This window comes from Anastrepha obliqua, chromosome 1 (genome assembly GCF_027943255.1).
Source record: "Anastrepha obliqua isolate idAnaObli1 chromosome 1, idAnaObli1_1.0, whole genome shotgun sequence".
Lineage (NCBI taxonomy): Eukaryota > Metazoa > Arthropoda > Insecta > Diptera > Tephritidae > Anastrepha > Anastrepha obliqua.
Genome location: NC_072892.1, coordinates 109,021,919 through 109,043,050, shown reverse-complemented (window position 1 = coordinate 109,043,050; position 21,132 = coordinate 109,021,919). Strand labels below are relative to the sequence as shown.

At 36.6% G+C, this 21,132-nt stretch overlaps 1 protein-coding gene across 1 annotated transcript in view; it reads left to right on the top strand.

The window, feature by feature from the left end:
- The window catches only part of LOC129235511 (DNA-binding protein RFX2), a 72,720-nt gene that overhangs the window by 16,588 nt on the left and 35,000 nt on the right, over positions 1 to 21,132 (top strand). The window contains exons 3-4 of the mRNA XM_054869398.1: positions 11,516 to 12,062; positions 12,161 to 12,395. Of these exons, the coding sequence (XP_054725373.1) occupies positions 11,775 to 12,062; positions 12,161 to 12,395 (523 nt within the window). The 5' untranslated portion in view covers positions 11,516 to 11,774. The remainder of the gene's footprint in view (positions 1 to 11,515; positions 12,063 to 12,160; positions 12,396 to 21,132) is intronic.

The window sequence follows — 21,132 nt, the reverse complement described above, 5'->3', positions numbered from 1 at the left end:
GTGCCAGATAAAGTGAAGTCCTTCTCCACCTGATCTTCCCAAAGAGGAAGCATTCCTCTTCCTCTGCTACCACCACTATCTTACAACAGACCTATTACAGACCTATTCGCTTTGCTTCTTTATCCAGTTTGGAAAAGGCAAATCTAACGACGCGGTTGTTAAGGCCGATACCGTGCCGGAGCACATTGGACCCCACACAATTTAAAATAAGCGACTGGCGAATATTTGGAAAACCAATAAAGCTGTTTTCAACCATCTATGTTCATTTATCCATTGTTAGGTCAAAAATATAAATAGCAACCAACGTAAAATTTTACATTTCAAAAGGAAGAACCATGAAAGTGGTTCAAGTGTTTATAAAAAATTTTCCGTTTTTACCTAGTACATTTCGAGGTTCTTAATATTCCGCGGTATCTTACTAAGCGTCCTTTTCTTGTTGTTTTTATGTTTGAAATTTTTGGGCTTTTTTTTTGTTTTGTTTTTTTGCTCTTAAGGGTTTTCCTCAATTTGTATTTAGTCCTTCGTTCTTACCCCTATTTGACAACAACAGTAACGGAAAATCCTTACCAACTTAGCATTACAGCGCTAGAGCAACACTAACACACGCAGTCGCATACATACATTTGTATACACAGAAACGTTAGAGGATTGGTAACTTGTCGTAACGATAGCAAACCACCTACTTGCAGTGGCTTACTGAGCGAGCAAGTTGGCTCGAATGCAACTGCAACATCTGCAGTAGCTATTACAACTGCAGCTGCTACTCGTACTGAGTATTGCCATGAATATGTTGGTTTATATATGCATGTGAATGTGTATGTATGTATGTTTAAGTGAAATGGCGCAATTGCCAGCCGATAATAAACAGTATGCATATCCACGTATACATACGTGGGCGCATATTAAAGTATGCATGTAAGTTTGTATGCCTGCCTGTAAACGACAAATAATCAACCACGCCTGTATGCACTTGTACTGAAATCCTTATGAATATACCTATGTAAGAGCAGTTTCGTATGCGCATATGTGTATGTGGATGTATGCGTGTGAATAAGTTTATGCAGGAGGCAAATGCAATTTTACTTTAGAATTTTACTTTTTATTCAAAATGCATCAGTTGCATATATTCTCTCTAACGAAACGAAAGCCAATCGTAGTCCGTCATTATTAAACACTACCTTTCACTGCCTATACGAAATTCTCAAACTTCGCGTCAACGTTTTTCATTATTCATTACCGCTGTGACTGTGGTATTTTTTATTTTTGAACTAATTGGACTTACTTTCAAATTCATTCTTCAAAAATTTTGTGCCACTCATAGGCGTGCATATGTGTGTATGTACGTATGTATTTAGTTTTGATGTATATATGTATCCAATATGCATATGTGTTTACATATGCAGATAAAAGTGTGTTCTCAATTTGTTCATTTGTCTGTTTGATTTGCTGCTGGCTGGCATCATCGTTTCAGGGGTTTATTTGATCAATAATTCCAATTTTCGCCATACGATTTTATTATGCGCTTCGTTTACGCCGTCTACCGTTTGCCGTATCCCGCCCACACCAGTCAGGATTTGTGTATGTGTGTTGAGTAATAGTCCAAAGCCAAGTGTCCGTTATAGGACTACGATCGGGAACGAACATTGCTTGGCAAAAGTGGCTGGGTGGTGGTGTATGACAATCGCGTGCCTACTCATTCATACTACACAGTACACATCGAAAAGTATGTAGTAGCAGTGTGAGTTTGTAAACTATACAGACTTCGAAGTCATCTATTGTAATACAAATACATACTAATATACAATATATTTTGAGGTGTGAGTGTAAACAAGTTTTCCGCTGCTAGCGCAAACACTTTGTCAGTTGAATTTGATAGTTGCATTTGATTTATACAGTGCACTGCATTTCCTTCCGCCAACGCCAACGTCAACACCTTAAAAAACTAAGTTTTCAAACAACAAAAAAGGGTGACATCGTATCATTAAAACTGTGCTGTTGTTATTGTTGTTTCTATTTCACTTACATTCTACTCGTTTACTGTTTATAAACAAACTACAGTAAACAAATCACAAGAAAGCAAGCGAGGGAAGTTATTAGTCAACTATCCTTCCGTTATCTAAGACAACCACCCACATTCATATCATTTTCGGTGTATTAGTGCGCGATTGTTTTGGCGATTGTTGGGCGCTCAAATATTTTCAGCGCAGAACGAATAAATAAATTTTTTTTTATAATGTGAAAAAAAAAATATTATAAATATCTTAAACTATGTGCAAAATACAAGTGAAGTCAATTAAATAAGAACAAAAAATAAAAATAAGCAAAACGAACTACAAATCCGTTGTAAATGTGTGTACAATATTATAAAGTGAATGAGTAAGTGGAAAATCACATTGACTCAATTGCAAATATACCCTAATTGTTGAAATGTGAATATATATATTATAATAAATATTCAATTCAATTTATTTGTTTTGTTTTGTACATAGTAAGACAAAGTCTTGTGGTAGTATATCTTCTTATAATTCTAGAATACGAGGATGGTATACATAAAAATGCTAGTTAAGTTTTAAAACTATTTTAACTATTAAACTTATAGACTAAAACTTAGAATACTAAGTGAGAAAAAGAGAAAGATGGTGGGAATGGGAGAAGGGAAGGGAAAATAAAGGTTAGAAGTAGTTAGAAACTGCAGTTTTAAAACACCTTGCTTGTTTTAACAAAAAATAATATTAAAATATTTTTCCAAACATTTTTCTTCTAATTATTGCGTCATTCAATGGCTACCAATTGTAAAACCATTTATTCGGCATGGCCCACATTTGCCTTCCAGTAACGGCAAAGTCGCTCTGGACCACTGATAGATTGAAAAAGTCGATCCTACGAAAGAGACATTCAAATGTCAGTAGTGAATAATTCCTAGAAGGTGCCTTTTTTTATACCATCTTTGACATTTGTTAAGTATCAAAAGTACAAAATATCGCAAAATTCCTAATTTTGTTTTTGGTTGAAGTAATCGTCCGAATGAGTTGACAATTCAAGAGTTAGTAAAAAAATTTAAAGGTACTGGTTCTGTCGTGCATAGGGAAAGGAGTGGACTTGCAGGCCAAAAGCTAGACGTTCTGTTGAGAATATTGCTGCTGTAGCGCAAAGTATTGCTGAACAGCCATCAACAACGATATCTCGACGTTCCCAAAAATTAGGCATTCATGAATCGACTTTTCGGCGAAATTTAAATGATGTCGTATTTTGAGTAAACATAGGGAAACCTGAAAGAATCTAAATTTTTATTTTAAAACAACATCTAGGTGCGTATTTGCAAAGCCCCTTTTTATTTTGCATAATAGGATAAAGTTCAGAAATAAAATATGTTTTATAATTACAGTAAATTACATTTTTTTGTATCACGTAAGAAAATCAGTATGTGTCCGATATTAGGTCTCAGTGTTAATTGATCGCCGTTTTAAATCGTTTTAAAATTTTATTGGATTCAAGGATTTGGAAAATTACTATAAATCTATGAAAGTATACAAAGTATAGATATATGAGTTTGGAATCAATACAAAATACAATTCTAGCGAATTGCTAGCACACCTCATGTATTACGTCCATTTGCAAGTCGATCGAAGTGTCGCTAAGTACATTAGTAATTACAGTATTTTCCACTGGTTCGCTGTACATATTTGAATCCGATTTAAAAAGTTATGGAAGTCACAATTTGAGGCTTTCAGGGATTACTGAGCATAGTCTAAACCATTAGTGAAAAAAAAAATAATAGCAAATCTTAGAGAGGGTGTTTTTCACATAGTGCGAAAAAAGGTCTATCAAACATGTTGAACAAAAAAGTCAATTTTTGTCACAAAAAAACAAAATTTTTTTTTAAAGTAATTTTATGCTAAAAATTTATGAAAACTTAAAAAAGACCAAAGATATTTCACTTTCTATACCAAAATTTTCATCGTTGAACAAATCTGAAAATTACAATTTGTTTTCAAAATTTATTCAATTTACTTCTTATTGTACGCAAGCCTAAAAAATAAACAAGTTTTCAGAAAAATTTAAAACGATATCCAAAATACTTGGATCCTGTGACATGGAATTGGTTACCACGTTTTTTTTCATATATGTAAGCAACGTTTTCAAAATTATCATTGAATTCCCAAGAGGAAAATGTTTTTTGCTCTAAATTTGGTGTAAAAGCTTTACAGATCAATATTATATAATCTCTTCTTTTAATTTGCCTTCCCAAATGTCCTAAAAGTGACAAATATCCTATGCTTTACATAAAAATAAAAAACCTCTCAATTTTTTTCAATTGACTCCCAAAAAGGCCCCAAACTCAAAAAAAAAAATATGCAAACAAAAATATTTATCTTGTTGTTTTTTTCGTTACACTCAGTTTGATAGAAGGCCGTTGAGACCAACAATACAATAATGCCATACATTTTATGAAAAATCATGTCCCATGATGGTTTTATTGTGGTCTGCAACATGCAACAATAGATCTCTCGAAGAAACTGCTTATCAGCGCATTCTGAGGTGGTCAGATCTATAACTACATATGTAAGAGCTGTGCCTAACTGTAAGCCAATTTTCACCACTTTATTTGCTGCTCCTTAATTCGCATTGAATCAGAATACGTCTGTCCCACTATGACGCACAAACTTCTTTATAGGTGGATAGGCTACGGAATGCCTGCTTCGAAAATTGTCAAAACGCACAGATATGGACTCAACTTATCAATTAAGCTTAAAGTGGATGGACACCGTAACGTTCAAGGTAACCAAATAAGCGGAATGATTCAGCTCGTAATTTTCGCAGATGCACGAGGTTGCTGGACATTTGGGATTTATCAAAAGTCATACCTAAACCGGTGTGACCTTTAAGCATGGTCACTCACTCCAACAAATGTTTCATTTTCAAGACCGCACGTAAACGTATTGCTTGGATTTTAAATTGAAATAAAACAACGAAAATTCAAATTGATTGGGCAATCTTTATTATTTTTGTGAAGAACCATTCATGACATTTATGTTTTAAAGATAATGCCTTTCAAATGTTAGCCTCAACTGCGCCGCAATTCAGCCATCCGTAAACACCAATTTTTTATAGCTCGCTGGAGGACTTCGGTTTGTATCTCGTGAATAACTTTAGTAATGTTGGGTTCCAATGCCTCAATCGAAGTTGATTTATCCACGAAGCATTTAGACTTTACATATCCCCACAAATAAAAATCCAAAGGTGTAATAACATACGATCTTGGTGGCCAATTCACTGGTCCGAGACGAGAAATAAATTGCTCACCGAAACGGCGACGCAGTAAATCCATTGTTTCACGAGCTGTACGGCAAGTAGCGCCGTCTTATTGGAACCAAATGTTGTAGAGATCACGGGCTTCCGGAAATTTCCGGCATCAAAAATTCGTTTATCAGCCTCGTCTTTGCAAAAATATGGGCCGATGACTCATCCAGCCCATAGGTCGCACCAAATTGTTGTTTTCAATGGATGTAATGGCTACTCTTGAATGGCTCCGAGTTGGTATTCAGCCCAAATACGGCAATTTTGCTTATAGACGTAGCAATTAAGCCAAACATAGGCCTTATCGGTAGGATCGGAAACCATAAGTTGGCCTGAGCGCGCGATTTTGTTCATAGAGCGTCGATTTTCGTAATACAATTGTACGATTTGTAAACGTTGTTGAGGCGTAAGTTTTTCCATAATGAAATGTCAATGAATACTAACAAAAATTATGTATTTACTTGACAGTAGTCACGCGTGATCTGTCAAAAGTACCTCCAATCTGATCATCCTTTATTATTGCTCCAAAACGCAGCAATGGCATTTGTGTTTTAATATGTAAGTATAGGGGTTTTCAACAGGGATCTAAGGCAAAGATAGAGTTTAGGTGCTTCCATGCTTAAGTTACTTCAATCTTGTAAGAATGTGGACCAAGATCTGTAAGAAAAATTCACCACAGTGTGGACTGCATGGCGTGGAATCTACTGGATTTGCTCATTTTGGGTTGAAGCTCTTGTGGCTGCGATATTTGCTGTACTTCGACCACTTCACTCGAATGTACACGTATCCACTCTAGCACACATGGTTGTGGATAAAACACTTCAACCTTAGTATGTAATGTTGTGGCCCTTTCAATGTTGTAGAGAAAATTTTTTAATCCTCTTTTCGTCCTTTATGAGATAGCTGATGAGGATTATTTTTCGTGTATGCGTCAGTGAAGGGCTAGTCTGGTGATTGTTAAAAATAAGATTGAAAATTAGACTCAGAATTTTGGCACTGATTTCTGAAAATGTTGGGAACTCCTACGTGAACTTTTCAATATGATAAAGTTGAAAATCTGGAATTGACTTTTTCACACTGCCAGATTATAAAAACATTTATATTTGAATAATTGCCGATCCTTTGTTAAACATTTGGCCCAGCTTGTTCGCCTGCACGGCTCCTTCTCCTGTGATATATGCAGTGATATTGTCCTACAATTGGAGTCATCCGCAGTTTTGTCCGATTCCGAATGGCAGACGATTTTTATGAGAAGCTTTTTGATAGCAAAAATACAGTGAGGGGTTTGCCATTACCTACTGAGGGATAACTGTTATTAAAAGAAATTCGTTTCAAACATCCGCAATGAGTTTCGAGCCCGGCAAAAGAATGCTAAGCACGCATACAAAAAAAACAAAAACGGCGCTTTAGAGCTACTTGAGGAATGCCAGACTGGCACTACAACCATTTCATTTCACCTATGCACACAATGAATTTAAATACAAAATTGTTATGTTCCCGTTACTTGTGAATACCAAACACAATTCTTCTGAAAGGCATCGGGTGATTAAACAGCTGTTGTTTCGAAAAATTATTAGGCCGTTTATCTACTTTCTCTCTATACTACTGTGTCCAAAAAATAAGGTGACATTGTATTTATTTTGAAAATTCTTTATTTATTTATCCAAATCAATTTCATCCCCTTCAAAGTAATCCCCTCCCGACACAATGCACTTATGCCAACGTTTTTTCCAATTTTCGAAACACTGGTTGTAGTCACTTTCCGGGAAGGCCTTCAGTTCCGTCTTCGTTGCGGCTTGAATCTCCTCTATCGTGTCAAAACGGTGTCCCCGGAGCGGTCTTTTGAGCCTGCTGAACAGCCAGAAGTCGCACGGTGCCAGATCAGGTGAATACGGTGGTTGCGGAACGATATGGGTTGAGTTTTTGATGAAATGATCACGAATTACGAGTCCAAAAAATTCAATGTTTTCGGTACCAGTCGAGATTTGACGCGCTTGAGGCCCAAAACATCCTTCAAAATGGTATTGACTGAGCCTTTCGATATGCCAACATCATCAGCAAGGTCTCTAATCGTTAATCGACGGTTTTTCAACACCAAATCTTTGATTTGTTGGACGTGAGCTTCGTCAGTTGAGGTTGATGGTCGCCCAGGACGCTCTTCGTCTTCGACACGTTCACGACCGGCTTGGAACTCACTATACCACTTGTAAACATTTTTTTTAGACATAGCCTCATCACCAAAGGCTTTCTGCACCATCCTCAACGTATCCGAAAATTGATTCCGCAAACAAAATTTAATGCAAATTCTTTGCTCAACAAATTTCGACATTGCAAAAAACGAGAAACTCACTTTTAGCAGCTCACAAAACGACGCGTATCTCAAACAGTAAATGAATATTTCACATGAAATTTGACATAGATGTCACTCACAGTACTACCAACCTAAAAAAAAAAAGAATTCTCCTAATCCTTCAAAGCGCGCAGTTTAAAATCAAATGTCACCTTATTTTTTGGACACAGTAGTATATCTATCATCTGTAAGCTTTTATCTATCAAAGTAATATCTTCATAAAATATAACCTGGTTGCTTGGTTTTAATAAACCTTTATTAAAATGTTAAATCTTCGAATATTGTTTCCAGGTCAAGTATTAATAATTAAAACGCAATTTTAACAAATTTCTTGGACTTCATATAACTTCATAAGTATGGATGTATATTTTTTTTGGTTCATACGTTTTATTTTTATAATATAATTATTTTGCAAAAAATATCACTTACTATACAAGATGACGCAAAATTAATCATCCAATGTCGTTTTTGGGTAAGTTTATTACTAAATAAAAAATATTTATTTTGAGTGATTGAAATCATTATTTGACCTTTACGCGCTCCATTGGTTGTCTCTTTGTATAATACTAATAATTTAGTATCTGTAGTGTGACCAATGGCCGACACACTTCCTTCTACATGTTTTCTTCTTTTTCTCCACGATTTTGGCCCTTGACTAAGCGCGCCAGTCATTTCTTTCTCGTGCTAACCGGCGCCAGTTGGACACACCAAGTGAAGCCAAATTCTTCTCCACCTGTTCCTTCCAACTCAGAGGAAGCCTTACTCTTCCTCTGCTACCACCAGCTGGTACCGCATCGAATACTTTCAAAGCCGGAGCGTTTGTATCCATTCGGACGACATGACCCAGCCAACGTAGCCGCTGGATCTTTATTCGCTGCGCTATGTGTATGTCGTCGTAAAGTTCATACAGCTCATTGTTCGGTCGCCTACGATACTCGTCGTCGCCAACGTGCAAAGGTCCAAAAATCTTCCACGGAATCTTTCTCTCAAACACTCCAAAAGACGCCTCATCAGAAATTGTCATCGTCGAAGTTTCTGCGCCATACGTTACGGCGGACATGATGAGAACCTTGTTGAGTGTTAGTTTTGTTCGTCGATTCCGCAGAATGTGAAGCTAGTGATTTTAATGCAGCTTGACTATCCGAGTAATTAGCTATGTGTGCACCCTTGTGATTTATTCTCGCACAGATTGAAATCGCTTAAATTTCAGCCTGAAATAAACCCTTTGCCCATTAGTTGAGAGATTTTAATATTTAGATCATAGATCCAAGCACCGAATCCAGTATTTGTTTTCAAACCAGCTGTAAACCATCTCTTTGTATACTGCAGCTGTCTAGTGCGAAAGTGTCGAATGTGATTGACGTACGACGCCAATTGCAAAAATTATAAATCTTCCGATAAAATGATTTGGATTTTACGCCACCTAGTGTAATAAAGAAAAAATTAGTTTAATAAATACTTTTACTTATTAGTAACAAAACAAAAGCCAATTTTAAACTTTAACGCATTTGCTAATAACAAATCGTGTACATATCCGATGAAACGAAGGAAAAGTCTACCAACTCCGTTTTGAGCTGGAGAAAACCTGTGTAATATGATTTCGAATTAAAATGAGAAAGTGGGAATTTAATTTTCTTAGTTATATACATATGCACTTGAAGTAAATGCCCGTCCACTCATATTTTTTTAATATTATTTAATACGGCACGAATATTAATATTGCATTTATTTAAAAAGTTCAGCACCGAACATAAAAAACATAGATTACATAATGAGAAGAAACGTCACTTATTAACATCGTCCCAGAAACAATTAGAACATTGAACAAAAAAAATTACTTATATATTGACAAAAAAATTTAAGACGACTTTCTTACACTTTTTGCTATATTCTTTGAGTATTCAAGGCACTTCACTTGCAAAAGAATGGTAAAATTTCGCTGAATTTTAAATGGCATATGTATTTTTAACACACTTTTATTAGGACGGGTTGTATGTATGTATGTAACGGAATCTTTGAGCTTAATTTTCACTGGCTTCTAAAAATCTGATCAACTCGGAACACACAGCACAGATGACTAGATGGGAAACTCTTTTTCTCGTGAGAGCGCTGAAAAATGTGCATTTTTTATAACATTTGCCAATATTGCCACACCGGTAGAAACATGAGTTGGGTATTTTTTTAAACAAAAATTGGGAATTTTTAGTTTCCACACCACCATTGAGGTTAGTATTTAGTGTGCGGTTATGTAATAGTATATTACTCGTAAACACCTACATATACTAAAAATAAAAAATAGTTAAAAAAAAAACTAAAAAACACGCTTTTATTGCTAATCGAACTAAAAAGTAGAAAATAAAAAATAGTTTAAAAAAACTAAAAAACACGCTTTTATTGCTAATCGAACTAAAAAGTAGAAAATAAATTTTAATGACAAAGGGACCTATAATGAAGTAATAGCAAATCGAACGATCAGTCATAGTCAGCTACTAGAATAATTCAAATTAGAGTTAAAAGCGTGGGATGTATTTTGCTTCACTTTCATAAACCTCTGTACATAGGTAGTTGCCAATAGAATGATGGTAATATTTACTATATCAAGCATCCCACGCTTTTAACTCTAATTTGAATTATTCTATTTGTATCTTAATTTTGGTTATAATTCTGTTCTGAGGTAGTTGACTATGACTGATCGTTCGATTTGCTATTACTTCATTATAGGTCCCTTTGTCATTAAAATTTATTTTCTACTTTTTAGTTCGATTAGCAATAAAAGCGTTTTTTTTAGTTTTTTTAAACTATTTTTTATTAATAGGTATGAAAAATTGTTGCTGGCATCATGTGAACTTTGTACTTTGCTGTGAGATGCATATGAAATTTCACGCATATTTCATGTCAAAATTCCTTTGGTTGGCTTTTGACAGTAATTTCTCGTGAAACGCAAAATTAATACTATGCTTTAGATGAAAATTTTCTTGACTTTTTCTGAAAGAGCCGTAGTAAATTGAAAACTTTGACACCATTTTTCAAATCACCCAATCAAATATTCGGATTTTTTTAAATTATGACCTTCTACCAGCAAACGAGCGATGCTTTTGCTTCGTGTTCGTTTTTTTTTTTTAAGAATTTGCAAAAGCTTTTATGCCTATTCTATTTTTGCCCCAATAAAATCTAAATAAATTGGTGATTTTTGTTGCTTTCTTTGATTTCGCCCACTCGATGTCTTATTACAACAATAAAAAAGCAATTGCATACCAAATCACAAAATGTACGGTACTATTGTACTCATTTGTTCGGAAAGTATTTCAATTAAAGTGGAAAATGTGGAATTTCGCATTTGATGTGCCGAGTTACGCAGATTCGAGGGCAGTAAAAAACAACGCGACGCTCATTGGCGTCCCTAGCGACAGTGTCAGGTGTCATGGAAACGTTGAGCTTCCTGCCGGAAAAAATTCATAGATGGGTGGGAGTCGAACATAAAGCAAAGATGAATGTCAAAAGGTAGAGAAAAAATACCTGCAGAAGTTTAATTTCATAGCAACACCCCAGGTAAATCAGCAATTCGGAGTCATCATTAGCAACACCCGCACTTTCGTCAGCATGTACACAACCGCATAAATATAAATTCAGTCACAGTGACACATAGGTACGTACGTGCGTATATACACATATACATCCATGTACGCGCTTATGCGATTGAAGTGCACGATTTAAGGCGCATAAAATGTTTGTCAATACACACAAAATGTATGTGGCTGTATTTTGAAAGCGAAACGCGAAAAATTGAATTTATTATATACATATATACAGGTATAATATTTATTTACATTCTTCTCATATTATATGTTTTCTATTTTTATATTGCAGATGTAATCATCAAAGAGAAACTACCAAATAATTTAAATAAACAGTTGCCTTCATTTGTAAACTAAGATCTAGTCAAGAGTATTTAAGTATAAATACCAAAATAGAGCTCGAAAATAGCACATCAAATAATTTATATACACTTACATACGTATAAATTATATACTACTATACACAAACTACATTATACATATATGATACATAAAATTAAATAGATAATACAATAATTAACTAAACATAAACATCGAATCTGAGAGATATTATGACAACACGACTTGCAACTCTGAGAAATTTTATACTATCAACCGCCGCGGCTGTGGACCCAACTTCAGCCGACGCCACTACACCCACATCTGCAAACGTCACTAATATCGATGATGCCAATGTTGCAACGGTGAATGTATTGGCCACACGTGATATCAAACATGAGGAGATTTCTCTTGAAACCACAAATGCTTGCTCTTCCTCTTCACATGGTGACCACTTTGAATATATCGATGCGGCGGTGGACGTTGTGGCTGCAACCAATATGGATGATGTCATGACACAGGTAAGAAGTTTTAAACTTTTCACACACATGTGTGAGTGCATGTGTGTATGTGAACTTTACTTTGATTAATTTATGTTACCATTTTGGGTGTGCAACAGCAAAAGAAACTGGTGGCCCACGATCAAAATGAAGGCGTTGCCCTTATTAGCGTCGTGGTACCCATGGATGCATCTGACTCGACGGGTAGTGAGGTGCATGGCGATATGTCAGATTTAAGTGCAATTAAGGAAAACGTTGACCTGGCACAACAAGTTGCCAACGGCCAAGTGACACTAGTGCAGACGCAATCGACGGACGATGACGATGGTACACCACAATTTATTACAGTCACAGGTAAGTGCCATTTTTCGAAAGTTATTTGTATAATGAATATCATACTTCAAAACTAAAATATATTCATTTTCTTATTCGCACCTTCTGTGCCATTATTCTGCTCTATCCAGTCGTAGATCCACCAAACAACAATTCTTTATGATTTAAAAGATCTGTCTAAGATCAGGGATCTTCTAAAACTTTTGAAAAATGCACACTGGTTTTAAGAGAGATAAGGGCAAGTTCCCCACGCGGCATCTCAATGGGCTATATGCCTGAGTGTGCCCCAAAGTGGACAGCCGCTTCAACCTAGCCTAACTTATAAATGAATGGTACATGAAGCACATTAAACAATAACAATTTCTCTATTGTAAACTTTGAGTGCTGGTGGAACTGGTATGGTCAAGGCAATAAGTTAAGTTGTTTCCCTATTGTAGCAGTCTTACTAATCGCTGCTTGGAAAGGTGGTGCCCTGGGTGTTGCCATCAATGTGATCTAACGGAAAGTCCAGTAAACTTACGGTTTCGACATAGTGGTATCAAGGAGAGAAGGGTATTGGAAGAGTTGGTTTGGGTGGGCGTGCGTGAAATATGTCGTGATCTATTCTGGATAAGTAAGCGTTTTATTCAGCTACAATATCCGAATCATAATTGCTCCTGACTTACATCAGACTTCCTAGGCAACGCGAGCTCTTCTGGGTAGCTGGTATCCGCTAGTTAATTGACTCAAAATATGTTGTTGTTGTTGTGGTAGCATAAACATGTGTTTGGAATGCTGCTGGAGTGACAGTCCTTAACCGGATATAAATCCATGTCGTTGCGGTAACGAAAGAACCGACTGTCGTGCTAACGTGACTCAAGCAAAGTCATTGATTGCCTCGCGATAGTACGTTGGGTCAAGAAGTTAGCGTTCCTATGTTGTTACTAGTTTCGCTTTTGCTTTGCATTCATACAGGGTTGTTAATATTCGACGGATCCATCTGGCAACCCTGTATTTTTTGACAGAGACGTCAGATCGCTTAATGACATACCGAGCGCTCCCAAATTGTTGAAATTTACATTCAACAAAAGAAGTCAAATCTGAAAACTCAACGTGCGTATAAAAAATTAAATAATGTGAAAAGTGCGCCTTCTAAGAACACCATTAAACGTTTGTACGAAAGGTTTTCGACTGGTAATGCGACCAAGGCGATCGGATGAGAATATTGCTCTTGTACGGGCCAGTGTTGAGACGTCGCCAAGGACATCCCAAAATCACCGTTCTCAGCAGTTGGGAATAGCTCGGGTCACTTTACAACGAATTATCCGCATTGATTTGCATTTATTCCCGTATAAGATTCAATTGACGCAAAGATTGTTGCCTGCGGACAAGCCTCGTCGATTGGAATGGGCCCGAAAAACACATAGGTCCGTCGAATATGGGCAACGCTGATTAATTATGTAATAACTAGCTCACTTGCATTTATATAGAGAAACTCTTCTACTTTCTCAGACCCATACACAAACTTAAGAAGTTGTTCACGGCCTAAAAGAGCTTCCGTCTAAATTAGAACATGCGGTGTTTGTTTAGAGATCATACCTTTCTGTTCGCATAAAAAGTTTGTAAAATTTCCTCAGTTTCGCTTTTCTAAATTTCACACACTTATTTCGTCATATGATTCTCGCCGCCATTTGATCAGTCTACAAATCGATTTTAAATAATAGAAGAATTCTCTTAATCATATATTTTATAACTGGCATTGCCACTGGCCGGGTTACTGTCCTTCTCAGCTTGAGTGGTTGCAGTTCAATGCTCCGAGAAAAGACCTCAGCCGATAGCGTTTAATGGTAATTTTTCTACCAACAAAACTCTATCAGAGTTCAACTTTTTCGCAAAATCTATAGGCCTAGACTTCTCCCACTCTAAATTTGTTCTCAAAGCCAAATTGAAAGATTATTTGGCATTTATAAGTTACTTGATGATTCGCCGTAGTCGAAGGGGTTGGTGATGACTACGTTCCTGTAGTGCCGAAGTTCGAAACCCGCTGTGGGCATGAGATACCAAATAAGAGAAAACGTTTTTATTGTAATATCGGTCGCCTCTCGTCAGGCAATGGTAAACCTCCGAGTATATTTCTGCCAGGAAATGATCCCCTTGTAAAAAACCATCTGCCATTCAGAGGTGATGTAAGGTGGTTGGCCCCTCCATTTGTGGAAAAGTTGGAGAAGGGGAGAAGGATCTCGGCCAAACACCATAAACGGGTTTAAACGCCAATTCACACAAATATTGTACAAACTAAAATATAGGACTGTCCAATAAGACCGCAATCACGTTTTTTAGTCTACGGCATTATGAAGGAAACACAATATCCGTTAAATGCCTATACTACAACTCCTTTCACAGCACAGGATGCGCATATCAAAATTTTTCATAACTTTTTGGTATTGTTCGGGCTGTATATATTTGTAACGCGTTTGATTTCATTATTCAGACCATAGTCCATATTTTTTACGTAGGCCGTATAAAAAAGTCCAGTGGTATCAAATCGCAAGATCTCTGCGGAAATTTGAGCTTTGTTTACAATAGGGTCATTGTTGCATCCGCTGTGTGGCAAGCGGCACCATTCTGTCGAAACCACTATCGGTCCAAGATCATGTCGTCTAGTCCAGACCATAAAAGGTTTATTATCAAGTCACGATAATGTTCATCGTTCATCGTAACAGCGCAACCGATGGTCAATGCGGTAACAACCCAGCAAAACAAATGATTACATTTCTCTCTTTGGCGGAGAATACAAAAATCTCACTGTGGAAATGGTGTCGGGCAACATCAGAAGACATCCCGCCGACTGCATTCTACTAATACCCGGTGCCTAGTTAAGGATAAACCAATCGCTTTATATGTGGACGGCAGAAAAGTTCCTGTAATATATGAAATGTGTTTTCTTCATTAGAAGGTAGTGGTGCGCTCAGCTTTTGCGTATCGGCTGTTCATCGGCACCCTCATACAGTTTGATTGTCATATCAAAAAACGGAGCGATTAAAGTACGCTCTCAGCTAAAAAATTAGCAAGTTTCGTATCAAATAATCTTAAAGAGTGAGAGTCATATTTCTGTGGCATAATTTTGTAGTAGGACCTACGAGAGGCAACTGAGAGAAAAAATAGCCAACTTTTATAAACGTTAGGTTAGATTAATGTAAGTATTGAAAGAAAATAGAATAAAAAATAGGAAGAAAATAATTATTTGTGAACAAAGTTAACCATACCACAAATTCAACTCAACAATTGACTATGTGAAATTGAGTGATGGAAATCTTCATTTTGACCCTTACGCACTCCATTGTTTGTCTGTTTGTATACTGCAGCTGTCTAGTTTTCGAGTGCCAAATATGACTGACGTACGTACGACGCCATTTGCAAAAGTTATAAATCTTCCGATAGGGTGATTAATTTTGCGTCACCTTGTAGTTATCATTGCTGCCGTTCAGTTTATGACGTCCCGTTTCCTAAACATCAGATGAATTTGGTTGTCTAATAAAACATAAAAATTAGTATATGAAGAAATACTGGAGTAAAAATAGCTATTGTACTCTCATCTTAGCTGCTGTCAACTCGATGTACAGTCGAAAATCGCAAAGGTAAAAAATATGTCTCATCCGATATTTATTCGCATTACGCCCATTAAGGCGATTTACTGATTCCAAATATGAAGAAATGGCCCAGTTGTAAGTGATTAGGACCGAGGTCGTTGATAAAATAAACGAGAATAAGAAATCGTTTTCTTTAGGGAGCATCAAAAATTGTAAAAACGTAGGGTGAAGTGTATCGTGCTGAAAGTGGATTATATTCAAAAGTTAAATATCCGTGCCCTTTTTGCCATTTTTCATCACTGGTTCCTATGCGTCTCATTAGTTAATTTTTATGGTTCTTTATTAATTTTAAAGTACTTATTCTTAGGAATATTTTAAGATGTTTCAATAATCAGAAAAGTTACGATTATTTGAAGATAGCGCTGCAGCAAAGCTAAGAGGATATTTTTATATTCTTTCGCGTCTTTCTTCATAAGTCAACCAATTTTCTACTGAGTTACCTAAGAATTGATACAAATCTTCTTAAAATGCATTCCACGCAGAGCAAATTAGCATTTTTTTATCGATTTAACAAATTAAAATAAGCTTTCGATTATATTCAAAGACGGCTACGTTATATCAAACATTTAAAAAGTATTCATTTATTTGCTTTCACTAAAAATTGAGGTGCTAATCGCACCCACTGTCTCCGCCATTTCGAAAATTTTCTTCTTCTTTAATACTCGTATATGTATTTTGATGTTCATTAAATAAACCAGTAGACGACGCAAATCAATGTGAATAAGTTCTACGTCTAATATATACACCTGTATTCACAATATTATTTATTTTTTTATTTATATAAAATGTAGTTCACTCTACAACAAACACCAGATAGCTAATAGATTCAAGCATTGTACACAAATAAAAATATTCAACAAATTTTCAACGAAATTTAAAATTTTTTTATCAGAATTTTTAGAAAATTTCAGTATGCGGGTTTGTAGCCGATGGAGTTATTGAATTTATTACCAAAATTGAATGGACTATAAAACTACGTACTCGAAATTTTTCCACTTATAGAAATACTGATTCAAAATTTTCAAATTTTGATAAAAAATATGTTAGCTTTTTTTCAGAGTCTTTCAAAGCTTGATACTTGGGTTTATATGGTTTTTGTAGGAGAACGTGCTATATTTTTCTAAAAAAATTATTAGAATTAAATAAGAAACAAATATATTTTTAAAACTTGTCAATAAATTCTTGTATTAACAATTTAACGCAATATTTTTACGTGATTGGCGCGTACAATCTTTGTGTTCGGGAGAGCTTCTACTCCAATTTGTGTTGTGCATCTTAACTGTCTTAACTGTCTGATTTGCACGACGCCAAAGTGGCCTTACCCCTCAAGAAATTCAAATTTTTTTTGTTTCCTTTCCAAAATTAATTTTTGTATCGAAAGCTTGTGGGCTACATAATTATTGACTCTTATTTCAGATTATCCACTCACGCTTATTTTCAAACAGACTAAATTTGAAGAGTCAGTGTGGAAGCTACTTCAGCTTACTTTTAAGTTGTTCTACGAGTATGTATATTTTTTAAGCTCAGTAGCATTAGTAATTTGGAAGAGATTATTCAAGCATTCTGAATATGTTATTTCTTCTTTATCTCTCCAAAGAGTGCAGCTGCACTAACAGTACCACCTACTATTCATAGTAGTCATCTTTGGAACCAAAAAAATGATGAACAAACAATTATCGATGAAGCATTAAGTAATCCGACCAGCAACTGTCAACTGCAATACACTTGCAGCTACGACTACAAAACGGATTGGCTTGGCATTCTGTACCAGATCACCAATACAACCGTTGTATTGCTCGCTTCGTTTCATCCATCCGTTGTTTAGATGTGTGGCTCCCAGTTCGTTTTGTTTATTGTTGATATCACAATTAAAAGGACTTAATTTGTAATGAATCTTACCTGCAACAATCGCGCTGCGGGCTGCAACAGCCAGCGTTGCACACGTGCGTCATATATAAACGTACAGAGGTACGTTTCAGTGCGATACTCGAAACAACAAAAACAACAACGACAGCAATGAGTGGTGTAGAATGACACAAATGTATCTCTTTGTGCATGATGGGCTGTGAAGGGTTACTCTATTTGTTATGACACCATGCGCGCGGGCAGTAATATGGTGGGCTACACATCAGCGGATCACCAGTTTCGCTAGCGTGTAATTATTATATTTTTATTTCCAAAATACCACATTGGTTTTGTCCATTCCACTGTTCAGCGAGCACTGCTTTCACAGTTTCATTTCGTATGGCTTTCATTACTTATAGTATCAGTGGCACAAAGCCTTCAGGTACGCATTCCGGCTTACAGGCATACAAACATGAATATGAAGTAGGTAAATTGGCCTTACCCTATGATGTAGCTGAACAAGATAGAGATTTGTTTAATAAGGGTTTTGCGATTTAAACACGATAATTGTTGATGCCACTTTTATGTGTGCGTATGTGTGTGCATATGTTGGCTGTGTTGTTTGGCACTTCTCAATCAATATTGTTGTCAGTGATGATACTTGATTTTATTACAAATCTCCACCCCACCAAATTATACGCACTTTTTTTCAAGTAGTTGGTAACTGATACCCCTGCCCTTGCTCATTGACAGAGGCGAGTGAGCGACTCAGCGACTCGTCGACTCGCTAATAACCTCCCGTCGTGCGCTGTATGTATGTTCGGATGATGATTTTCATTTGCTGTTGATGCTTCTACTATACTATAGACTTACCTACAATCACAACGCAAAATTTTGCTTTTGTGCAATAAAGGCGATTTGCTGGCATCGAACCGCGGCTGCACAGTGGTTGATTTGCGAACATAAACGGAAATATTTATAATGTAGTTTTTTTTCCTTCTTTCATTAAAATAAATAAATACATTTTTAATTAAATACCATAAAACTGCTTGAGCAGAATTTTAAAATTAAAAAAAAATTTACCCCAAGATTATTTTCCTAATTCATTACATATCCATTTTGGACACAAAAGATCTTTCAGGTCGAAGTTTCGGTCATTGGGCACACTAAAGATTCAAAATTATTATACATATCCATTTATAAAAGGCTCATCATTAATTAGTGTTGAATTAGCTTTACCTATTTCAATTTATAAAAGGTTTGTTCAATCTTGTTTATGCCATGAAATGAGTTCAAAGGAAAAAATCAGTCCAGAAATAAATTTGCAGTCATATTTAGCTTCTAGACAGCCTCAATCTGTATTGGGTCGCGTGAATTTGAGTTGTATTTCGGGAATTTAAGAAGCTGATAAGCACACGTAAGGCTCTCAAAGATACTAGCGTTGCACTGTACTACTGATTATGCTTGAAGCCCTTAGCGATTTCTATAAAAGCTGTAAAGATGAAGAAGAGGTAGAGTCAACTAATCACCTTTCAGCACTTCAAAAAATGCGCATCAGATTTCTGTTCCACAATAACAAAATTGAAAACTTGGGCGGTAGTTACACAGAAGATACCCATACCATGAAGTTTGTAGAAATACTTATGACCTACCTTGCTTTAAGCAGAGCCTCAAGCAGTCTCAGCCTGCACCAACATAAAACTTGCTAAAGGCTTTAGGCGCATTTATCGAAAAAGTTTCAGATAGTCAAGCGACTTTCAAAGCTTTTCCAATAAAGAAAATAACAGTGGCAGACTGGCAAGCTAGCCAAGAGAGATTTATATCTTAGTCGCTTCATACTACTCATAAAATTCATCAGAGGGTTAATATCTAACACTGCTATATCCGCGGGCATAGCAAAGACGTAAATCCAAGATATGTACCTTAATAAGCCCTGCGATATCTGGACTGCTGACGAGAAGGTACTGAGATGATGCAAAAAAGAATGGAAGTAATGCCGAGTGTCACCACATGCATACCCAGCGGGCAATGCTCGATAAGGATTCCCACAAAATTCGACTTTGTTCGAATCTGCGGCTTTGTTAACCGTAGAAGATTCCTTGTGTGCCCCCAAACCAATCGTAGTCAGTACAACGTGGCTGGTGTACTTGCACTGCACTCGTTGAGTTGGCACGAAGCCCACCAACTCCAATCCTCTGATTTCGTGGGGAAACCAACACACGAATACCCTATCTAACTAGCTCATTCACTCAGGTACTCAAATGAGCCTAATTTCGAAGTCTTCGGAGGCGGTCGGAAGAAAAGCCAAGCATTCCTCTCCTGTTTGTGGTGGGCGTCTTGATGTTATTCCACAAATAGAGGAACATACAGTTTTAAGCCGACTCCGAACGGCAAATGTTTTTTTATAAGGAGCTTTTTCATGGCAGAATACACTCGGAGGTTTCCGATTGCCTTCCAAGGGACGGCTGCTATTAGAAAAAAACGTATTCTATTATTTTGCTGTTTCATGTACGGATATTCGAACCTACGCACTCCCAAATGGTAGTCACGCACCTACCATTCGGCTACAATGGCCGAATTATTATAGTATTAAATAGCCAAAATATAAGGGGAGAGGTTCCGTATTTTGCCAGTGGCATGCCTACATCCATACAAGGCAGCTGTTGCCTTCCTAATCTTATCCTTCCAAGTTAGATCTCTGTAAATCCTTGGTACTTGACCCTGTCAAACAGTATCAACGGAGCGCCCCCTATTTAGGGGGATTGAGCCCTCAGTATTTTTTATCTCGTGAAAAGTAAGAGGAGCTCTGTGATGAGAAAATTCCCATATAGGCCGAAAACCGTGGCTTATTCGACAACTGCGTTTAAGTAACCCTGCATCGATTCGGGCTCGTCTGAGAAGATGATTTTCGGCTCACAATGCGGATCTTTGAATATCGATAATATTTTTTAATAATTTCCGTAGCTGCCGTAGCCGAATGGCTTGGTGCGTGACTACCATACTGAATTCGGAGAACGTAGATTCGAATCACCGTAAAACACCAAAATGTAGAAAAATTTTTTTCAAATAGCGTCGCCCCTCAGTAGGCAATGGCAAACCTCCGAGTGTATTTCTGCCATGAAAAAGCTCCTCTTAAACGTTCGGAATCGGCTTAAAACTGAAAGTCCCTCCATTTATGGAACAACAACAAAAGATGCGGAGGAAGAGCTCGGCCAAACACCCAAAAAGAGTGTAAGCGCCAGTTATATATATATATTGTATATTTCCATATGTTCATCTAGTGT